The sequence below is a fragment of the Trachymyrmex septentrionalis genome, unplaced genomic scaffold (genome assembly GCF_001594115.1).
Source record: "Trachymyrmex septentrionalis isolate Tsep2-gDNA-1 unplaced genomic scaffold, Tsep1.0 scaffold40, whole genome shotgun sequence".
NCBI lineage: Eukaryota > Metazoa > Arthropoda > Insecta > Hymenoptera > Formicidae > Trachymyrmex > Trachymyrmex septentrionalis.
Window position 1 is genome coordinate 2,396,235 of NW_017305569.1, and position 11,267 is coordinate 2,407,501.

Below are 11,267 nucleotides of genomic sequence, written 5' to 3' on the forward strand. Positions count from 1 at the left end.
CGATAGAATTTTAATTTGCTAAGTCCATCATGCAAATATCGTAAGATACAATTTTTGCAAGTGTGAAAAATATAACACAGCATTACATAATAATAAAAGTTAGTAAATCAACATTATGTTAATCAATTTATTTAAAGAATAATTCAAATTTTATTTATTTCTTCCATTTTCTTACAAATGTCCTTTCATATTTCCTACCCTATTCTTTTCTGCCTGCTTTTTGTGTCCTGCAATTCTGCGATAAGTTTAATATGTTTATCTCCCCTATCTATTACTTCTTCCAACAAACCGCTATGTTTGTTCGCTCTCTTTTCCCGCTGCGTACATTCCCCTCGAGCATTCAAGCAACCCCGCTTCTCTTTTTTTATCGTAATCACTCCCTAAGAAAATGACATAGAGCGTAGCTATTTCGTGCAGTTGTTAATTTATCGAGGCTATTCGTAGGGATCGATTCCTTTCGTCAAAGTTCTTCCGCAAGGTTTCGAAACTGGATCGAGCATGACAGAGCGGTACACAGTGGACGGCCTGGTGCTCACCCTGCAAGCAGAAATTATCCACTTTTGCGGTAATTCGTGGCTTCCGACGCGCATGCGGCGCCGCGCAAGATGGCCGCCGACTCGCGAGTCCCGATTGGCGACGACGGGGCGGGTTATTTGAGCGGCGGTTGGTGGTTCAGCGTTACCCGGCGCGAGTAATTTTGATCGTGATTATACTAATTTCATAGTATGCCCCTTCTCGGTGGCTTAAAGCATCGGCCGTGTTCACACGAACGGCGACGCGAGCCAGGAGTAACAGTGCCCGCGAAATACAGAACGGTTCGAGGAGTCTTCTCCGCGTTGGTCATATCCTATTTCGAATTTCGAATACTGCTCGCAACTGCTATCGATGGACCGCGCCAAATTCGAGGTACGTTTCTCATAGAAGAATTTCTCATACAAAACGAATAAGACGATGTAGTTTGCTTAGATTATATAGTATTAAATTGATAGTTCTCTTACGATTAAAAATAAAAAAAAAGTAATTAAATAAGTGCCTATGGTGTATATTTTATTATTCACTTAAATTATATGAAAATAATTTTCTGTAAGCGCGTTTGTTTTTCTTCATTGTTATTATTATTTGACAATTATTGATTGATTGTCACACATGTGGCTTAGCGCGCAAATTCCGTGCGATTCATGTTTTTTTTCTAAACGGAATAGAAGCCGGAACACGAAGAATGCCAAGCGTGCGAAGCAGCCGCTATTGCTATTAACGTCGGCTATATTGAACCATAATTGTCCCGCGTTGTTAGTGCGGTGTATTCACAAGCGAAAGGCCTTCGTTTCGTCTCCGTCCCTCTGCCCTTCTCCTCTCTTCTACCTCTCTCATTCTCTTTGCGGTTCTCTCCTCGTCTTGCACTATCACTCTCCTTCTTCTTCTTTCTGGAATTTCTTCTCTCTCTCTCTCTCTCTCTCTCTCTCTCATTCGTGCCCTCGATGCCTCTCCTCTTCTCCATAAACAACAAGCGGAGCAGCGCTACCGCCGCCATCGTCGCCATCGCCGTTTTGGTGGGGGTTAAATTACCACAATTTTGTACTTTTTATACCGCGAGGGAAAAAAAGAGGATAATTTTTGGTAGAAACGCAACAATTTTATCGGCCGTTGTTATGTGAGATCAGTTGGTGTCTACTGCCGCTGCGCGTTACACCTGTCCGTCTCGTGCGCTCCGATCCGCAACGGGACCAACGTGTTCCCGAATGTCACTTTAATCGGGGGATGACTCCGCGACTTCTTTAGCGCCGAGACGTGCGTCGGTAGCCGCCATCTTGACGACCTTGAAGAATAATCCTTGTGGAACCCGTCGCGCGTCAACCCGCCCATCAACCTTGCGATTGCATTCATCGAAATTGTGACAGGTGACGTAATATCGATTGTATTATTTCCCTTATGGTGACATCAGAATGAAGTGTTCTCGCTCGCACGTGTTATAAGAACGCATGAGAATCGTGAAATATCAAGGAAACTTTTTAGCTTCAAGACATGTGCGTGATTACTCGTGCTACCGAGTGCGTGCAGCGCAGACAGATGGTCGCCATTTTGGAGAACGTTCATCTCTTCCGCTAGGCGTTACACGTAATTTTTACATGTAGAACAGCATTGCTGTGATAGTGAAGACTGACCAAGTACGATTTCCCGTAAAAGTTTACTTTCTTTTCTCTATTGTTTTGCCAAGTGTTTTACTTCGAATGTTTGGCATAATGGGAATGTGCACATGTGCGGTAGATACTACCTAAGCTAGCCGATGGAATAGGTTTCTAAATAGGTTATAGCTTAATAGCTACTTGTGCTACACAGGCCGATGATATCTGTTTCAATGTTTTAGTTTGTTCAAGAAGAACCCCTAACGTTAGAATTTACTAATAATTATAAGATTATAAAAATTGATATGTAATTGAGATATTTATATGTGTTTACTAGTAACACATTTTCTAAAGCAAATTAAGTATTATTATCCCATAGCTGATAAAACTTTGCAATTTTTCTATTTTATTCAGAAATTGATAGCTTAATTGCAGTAGCTTGAAAAATAGTTTTTATATAGAATTGACTGTCTTAGTTGATAGAAATAATCAATCAGCTACTGACAGACGATTTTTAATTATTAGTTGTCGCTACAAAAAGAATTCGCTATCCTGCACGGCTTCTTCGTCTTCAACATATAGCGCCTCCCCGAATGAATTCTTCTTAAATTCCCTGCCGGCGGCAGGAGCATCACTGTCCTGGGAGATTTATATCCTTGGAAGTTACGTCCTCACGGGGGTGTTCACTTTGTGCTCAAAGTTTCTTTTCTTCGTCCCTTATTCAGCCGTGAGCATTTCTCTGCCCTGCGCAAGAATTTCGGATACCGAGGTTATTGCAATAAAAGAAAGAAGGAAGTTCAAGAGGGATGTCGATGATCCTTTATAGCCCCCAAGGCGATCTACATGACGTAACGTTGTTAGAACTTATCTGATCTAGAGCTTGGGTGCTATTAAAGACTTTGATGACTATGAGGAGAGCATTCTTCGCCCTTTTAGTCATCGAGAAAGAATGAAGAATGTAAAAAAATCGATCGTGCAACTGTTCCCAGAAGCCGATCACGATGTAAAAATTAAAGCATAGACTTTCTGAAGTTTATTTTGCCGATGGTAAAATTGTTTTGACAGAATCACCTTCAAACGTGTGTTAATGTTAAACGCGGGTATTATCTCGACGGCGTTAAGATATCGTAAATACCACGGTATGCGACGTGGCATTTACAAGCGCTTGTGTTTACTCGACTTATGACCGTTAATGGATGCATAAAGACACTACTCATTGTCCACTGGTAATTTCAGAAAGTTACAAATTTATAACAAATTGGCGTTAAAACATCAGTTTACAAAATCAGATAACACGGAGGTGCACTTATTAGACGCATTATTCTCTACCGTATCATAATAGTAGTTGAGCTTTGAGTGCTAGGTATTGTTGTAAAGGTAATATCCAACGGTATAAGAATTATTTGGCTGATACTTAATCCATTGAAATTTTATAATATAATATATTATAGTGTAAATTTATCAGCTTCATAATTCCAGATATCACTTGCAAATATCACATATTATTAGTTGTTTTTACATCTAAAATAAAATTTGTTTAAATCTAATACATATATACATATATAATTCATTGTTTATTATGTATACATCTACATATATAAACGCTGCAAAATTATTTATTGTTAATATTGGAAATTTTGCCATTAATTATATTTATTACATTGTTAATGCAACTTTTATATGTACAGTAATACTGTGATTACTTAAATTTTTACAATTAATTTAGGAAAATAAACTTATGATTATTATATTCGAATCCATAAATTAAAACAATAATATTGTTGTACAAGTTTGCGTTTGCAACTTCGCTGTTATATTCGAATTATAGCAAATATTTTATTCGATGCGAAGATCTTCCGTATACGTTACGATTCTTCGTAAAATCGACGAGATCGACGGACCAGTTGCGTCCATTATTGATGCCGAAGGTATCTATCGCTCCCGGGCTTGGTGGACTAACATCGAAAAAAGGGAAGAAGAAGGCAATAAAATCGCAAGGGCGAAGAGGACGGAGGTAAATAACGGTGGAGGAGGCGTGGTTGGCGCGATGCGGCGCCCTCAAAGCATGGTCGTCCCTCGAGGGTACATCCTTTAAGAGCTCGAGGTACGGCGACTGTCGAAACTGGGAGCCCCCTAAGATAAGATCCTCCTAGTTATCGAACGGACTCCTGTTCTCGATCAATGTACCGAAACCCGTTCACGGATTTCGATGGAGCCGCGGGCGATCCGGTCCACCACCCGATTTCATCTTGTGTCCGAGACACTTCAGCCTTGAACTACCACAAGGACGCTTAATCGCGATCTCGACCACGCGGATGTCCTTGATTGATTTTAAAAAGTTCTCTGCCGATTGAACTTGCCGCACGAAATCACCGTCGGCGATTTCTTCTGCAAAGCATGCACGTCGCAACGCTCATTTGTCTTTCCGACGGCAAAAACATTAGCACCTGCTACCACTCATCGGTCTTCGCAATAATTTTAATACTTTTGTGTAAATTAGAGATTACATTGCCAAATCCTCATATTTAAAATAGTAAATTATTAAATGTAATTTGGAAATTATTAGCAGACACATTGGTCTAAAATTATGTAAGGAACATCTTGATGTAATCTATTGATCGGACATAAATGATTAAAATTGAAAAATGTTTGGATTATTTTGTCTAAAATTAATGACGAAGGGCGCGCGACATCTACTCGTGTTTCTCATTTCTTCGAAAACAAGACAGAACACATCCGTACCGGATAGAAGAAATAGTCGAAACACGCCTAAAGCCCCAGGCTCTAAATAGGCACCTTCGACCCGAGCCAGCCGCGGAGGATCACTTTAACGATGATACGATGAACCCGCGGCCACGGAAACAAAGACTGAGACATAAGAATGAAGGAATATACGTCGTTTAAGGTGGTAATTACAGCCTTTTTTTTATATCTTTCCTCTCGCAACCGCGCGGCAGATGCGGCTAATGATAGCCCGAATGTGCCGATGTGTCTCACAGCGACGGGCGACGCGACCGGGTTCCTTGGATTCTGGCGCCGTCGATCAGGCATTACGGTCGGCTACCAATCGAGATCGTCGGGATATCGCGTGTGATGATCCTGATGACGGAAACCTTCATACAAGGAACTGGAACTGCCGCCGAGTGTGAAGAATTGAAACCCTTCAAATTGGCGGCTTTGGATTTGACGATTTTCTGTGGAACCTTTCGTGGATACCTTGCTACGCGTGCGCGATAATAAACAGTCATCATTAATTAGATTATTATTAGATCGAAGTAATTACAAAGTTTGCTTCCAAGTAACTTCCCTCTGTAAACGATGTTGAAATTAAAATTTTTTTTTCTCACATATACCTATATTTCACTCTATCACGTTGCTTCCAGGTGTTTAGAAGTTTCGGGGAACAAGTTAGAATATTTAATAATAATAAAGTAACTACTGAGGTGTTATATTTTTACTTCTCTTATTGTTGTTTTTTCACTGTATTTATTTCAATGTACATGAATTATGAATTGACTAACCTACTTTATTTAAGATTTGAATCAAGCGCAAGGAAGTATCTTTTCCGTTTACAATTGTATGAACGCATATAGAATTGCTAAATATTGCTGAGCACACACACACACACACACACGCGCGCGCGCGCGCGCGCGCACACACACACATTTATGGGATATAATAATTATAAATGATAACGACGTATTAAATTCCCTCTATTGTTCATGATAAGAACGATCTCGCGCGTAACAACTACATATATCGTTCGATCTGGGTAGCACTTGGAAAGAAACTGTGCGGTGTCTCGGAACATGCGTTTCACGCTAGCCACAGGATTCCGAGAAAGTCGAGAAATGGCCGAGTTTTAGGAGAAAAACTCTGGAATCCTATGAGCTAGTTCCTATTACATCTCTATTACATTGCACGAATGACCCTATCTATATGCAAATTCTACGCGGGTTTTGTCGCCCTCGGTAAAATTAGACTTGCTGCACTCTTTTTGCGCGCGATCCCATCCGTAGTGGAGTGTGCGTCTATACGAAGAAAGTGAAGAAACGATGTTAGGTCTGGTCCTGACCCCGCCCTGCGCCTCCAGCGGCCTCTAATTACCAAAAATTTTACGAGCCGCGCTACGGGTTTTGTCATTTGTTTGCTTAAGCACGTCGGAAGTCCAAGCTAATTGATTATCTGCTAATTTGTAACGTTATCTGCTTAGAAGACACCGATAGAAATCGCTCCTGATGTCATCTTTTTTCTCTTCTAATATCGTACATCAATTCGATCAAAATGGTTCTTAATTATTTCATATAACAAAATAACTAGGAATATCATTGATCCGTATTATCGTTATTTATTTCATACATATATCTATTTAATTAAGATATATGTATAATTTCATATTATTTACTTTTCATTTCTTAAGATTGAAGAATATAAATCAGAATTTTGTATGGATTTAATTAAACTAATTGTAATTTGGAATTATAGATTATATTTTGATCACAATGCGAATATAAATAGCGTGCATTATTTTATCAATTGACGGAATTTATACGGGGAAGAACTTTTGTACATTGCGATCCGAACAATGCATACGCGTGTTTTCAGATGCCCGACACGCGATCAATGATTGTGGCTAGGTATAGGCCAGGTGAATATACAGCTGTTCCGTCCATGAATTTCTAATGCCTCAAAAATCGCGGCTTACTCGAATGAATAATAAATAGTCATGCGAAGTGTTCGTGTATAAGAGGATCGATTGGCTTTTTTCCGTCAATTTTTGAACTTTTATAATTAAATGAACGATAAATATTAACAATTATAATTATTTATTGATTTATCATAATATAGTAAATAAAATATAATATTACTCTGTACATCCTAAAAATAATTATTTATTTAGAACAATGAATTTATTACAAGTTTTCCGCTTTTTTTTGTGTACGTAAGACCTTTTACTTGATAAGAAACGGAACTATAAATGCATCAACTTTCATTCACATGAAAGTAGAAGCGAGTGATGTTTACCCTTGTCTTATTAGTGGATAATTGTATCAAACTCGATCTGATATGACGTGATTTAAGTTCGTTGACTGTAGAGCGTGATACTTACAGTTTCTATGATGATGAGATTTGTCTGTCATTATGTTATTTTTACCTTCGTGCTGATTTCAACCGTGGGAAGGGAGAAAAATGGTATTTAGATCCAAATAAAAGTGTGCCTTCAGGATATGTGATGGAATATCGTTAATGATTAAATAATCATTATTCTTGAAGTATTAATCATTCGGCGTTAGATTCTTACATGCATTAAGGTCTATTAAATATGCATTAATGTTAATGTTCTTTTTTATGGATATTAGATAAGGAAAATTTTCGTAATCATTTATTAATATTTTCTTAATCGTTTATTAATATCATAGAAATTATTAACTTTTCTTCTATTGAAAAAGTTAATAATTTCTATGATATTAATAAATGATCTTTTTTTGGCTTAAAGAAAAAAATGATTTGCGTAACAATTCGAAAATGCAATAGAATTTTAACCTTTTGGTGCTACTCTATATCATTTTGCCACTGGCTATTGTAAATATCATCTAAAAATAAACATATAGCAAACAAAAATAAATTATATCCAAGTTTTTTTAAATTAAAACTCTAAATATCAAGAAATATAACGATAACAGCAATTGTATTAATATAAAAGTTACAACACAAAGCAAAGTATAAGAAACCTCATAGGTATGCCATACTAGGAGTGGCACCGAAAGGTTAAGAAAGCAATTTTAAATATGTTCTTAAAGAGTTCAATAATTGGAAAATAAAGCTGATTATTGTATTGAAAATTGACATAGTTGGGAGAGTATACAAGAAAGATGTTTCACATTAAATCGAAGAATAATTTGGGCAAAGCAAACAGTCCACTGTTATATAGTCTTAAGATACTATAAATTTCATTCGCTGACAAGCAACAATTTTGAAATCTTTGAAGATTCTCGGAAAGTAAAACGAGATCTACTGGAGAGCCAGTCGCGAAGAGCGTTATGCCTTACTGAAATTTACTCGGCGCAGTGCAAACCGCTAATTATTAGTTACAAACCTTTCCACTAGTGAAAGTAACTTTTTCGTAGTTTTCTTTGAGAACGCATTCCATAAACCTGTCTTCGGCAATGCACAATTTTAAAGGGACATTTCTTCCTGAACTCATCCTTCTACTCATTTTTCTCTACTTATTTTCTTGCTTCGGTCGTTTTTCTTTATTTATTTTCTTCGCTTATTTTTCTCGATATATATTTATCGAACAGTTACATATTCACGTCAAAGAATAATATTTCTAGATGAATGTAAAATTGGTATCTCCCTCGTATTTTTGTTCGTTTTTTTATTTAAATCACAATTTTTTTTTAGTCATATCATTTTTCATTATAATCTAATTATGTTTATGTTATTGATAATGATTATTGCCAGGTATTTATACATATATTAATTAAGAAATTATGCTTCCATACAACTATATTGAAAATTGACTTGAACTGAACAGCAAAATGATATCGTTATTGCGTATCCATATGATTAATATGTCTTATGTTATCTATGCAAATCATCAGTAATACAACATGTTATTACTTTATACTTTGCTATATCTATAATTTGCTCATTATTGGTTACCTAACAGTACTGCTACTTTCACCGTATCGTACGGCGTCCTACTGGACACTTCGGCTTAAATAAAATGGAGCGCTGTTCTCGTTGTCAAACGGCGCAAGCAATCGTTAAAAAAACGTAACGTGACACGATGTGTACAATAAAGTAATTTTCAAGAACACTGTCTTGAAATCGCCGGCTTTCGGGGTCAGAAGCAGCCGCGGCCGCATTTCGCCGCGGATTGCAGGAACTTGGCGATCCGCGTTGACCCACTCTACGCGGGTCCGGACTGTAATAACACGGCAGCACGAAACAAACCGACGAATTAGTACTATCGGGTTCTGCGAAAGCGGTCGACAGACGGACGTTACCAGAACGAACGAATGAACGAAGGAACAAACGGACAGACGAACAGACAGCTAGCGCGAGGGCCGAGCGGAGCGAGAAAGAGACCGTGGGGAGCGCGAGACCTGGAAAGGGCCTGGTCTCGTGCAATTACGGGGCCTCGGCAACCCCGGCATTATCCCCAATTATCCGCGTGCGTTTTGAGGCTAGGTTTTCGGGTCCCCTCGGGGGCCAGAATCCGCGCGAGAGCCACCGCGAGGCATCGCGACCCAAACGTCCGCACGGACCTCGAAGATACAGAGCACGGAAGGAAGGGGAGGAATGGAGAATGGAGCACCAGTGATCCATTATGTGGCGTCTGCCGTCAGACACGGATCGATTTCACCGTTTTGGCGCGGTGTCTGGTTTGCACGTCTCTTCCTACGACCGCAAAAGCCACGCGATCGGAACGGTCGCATATTTTGTGGCAACCATTGCGGATAGTGTCAAGATTCGACAGTTGTGTGACTTTAAAGTATCTTGAATCTGAGAGAAAAAGGTTTCGTTTGAGTAATATTCTTGAGAGTAGCCATTGAATCAATTTTTTTTACGTCTATACTCTTCTTAGATAAACCAATCTTGAATTACATCGATCAAGAATCTTGTAAACTATCGAACAATAATAAAACATCTGTATTCTTTTATTGTTGTTTTTATATTTTGTATTTCCACGGAGAGTTTTTCTATTTCAAAAGAAAGAGCAAATCTATAAGACCAAATTTGACTAATACTCTATTAATCTCTAGAAAACAGCGATGGCCGAGAAAATATTCCATTTGATTGTGTACTACAATAAATCGAAATAGTAGATCTATTACGCGGTGTCTGGCATCAGCCCCGAATCGATACCGACGATTCGAACCTGCGGACCTCTTAACCGCAAGGCATGCGACCGATTCACCATGGAGAGCTGATGCAGAGCTATTCTGATGACCGCACGTCGAATGCCTCCGGTGTAATCGTGAGCGGAAGGACGAGTGGAGGAAGGTCGAATAGACGATTACAGCTGCTGGGTGAAAACCGTTACAGATCTACAAGAGTGGCTTCGATGCAGTTAATGTAGCATATCGATTATGGGATCATTTTTTAATTCGGAGTGTTGTGAACATAATGTGGAAAGATAAATAGGACGGCGATACTCGAAATGGTGATAATGGACGAAGATAAGCAGGAGTTGCCGTCGATTGAAATTTATCGCAATATTCTAACGGGAACATTATATAGTGTAATCAAATATGCCTTGAAGACGATTTTGAAGGCAATAGGACTAATAAAGAAGAGACAGGTAAACGATGACGAATACCGGAGATGGAAGTAGATGGCTGTAAATGCATTTTTGTGGTTGTACACTCCTTTTTTAGAACTTAGACGTGGTGCTTGAGAAGTATCGTCTTGATGATGACGAAGGATAAAGAAGATAGAGTGAAAGGAAGTATTCTGAACAAACCGTTATGATGACACGGCGTTAGTAAAAGATTGTTTATCGCACATATTCTTTATGTTGTTAACTTCCCACTAATATATATAATTATTATGCCTATAAATCTATGAAGTAACCGGAAACTGATCAAGGAAAACTTATGATATCCAAATATAATATCTAAAATGATTCTATTATAATTACATTAATAATGTAATTTACACCCACGAGCTACTGATTTGATAAATAATTATTTACTGATATATGCGACCTGATTTGATTTAATAAATAATTATTTACTAATATATGCAAACTGATTTGAATATTACAACGATATAAAAATAAATTTTTTAATCTCCTTGCTATCCAATGAAAAGAAATTCAAAAAAGCATGATTTTATCACAATTTCTGAATGTCATTAATACAGTTCATATAAACGATTCAGTATTTAACACTCTAATACAGATTTTATATGTAAATTGTCTCTCATGCACAAATCAAAACTACGTAAAATAGCTGAAAGTTAATCAAAGCTGAAAAATTTATAATATCTAAATATGATGCATAAAATGACTACATAACAGTAATAATCAACTTCAACTAAATATTGATTCAATAAATAATTATTTATTGATGTATGGGATCAAATTTAAATATTATAATTTTATAAAATTTTTGAATTTACTTGCTATCCAAT

General features: G+C 37.7%; 1 protein-coding gene across 1 annotated transcript in view; it reads left to right on the forward strand.

Moving 5' to 3' along the window:
* The first annotated feature begins 498 nt into the window (after positions 1 to 498).
* LOC108750963 overlaps positions 499 to 11,267 on the forward strand; it is a 22,840-nt gene continuing 12,071 nt past the window's right edge. The window contains exons 1-2 of the mRNA XM_018490845.1: positions 499 to 565; positions 750 to 906. Coding sequence (XP_018346347.1) covers positions 499 to 565; positions 750 to 906 — 224 coding nt within the window. The remainder of the gene's footprint in view (positions 566 to 749; positions 907 to 11,267) is intronic.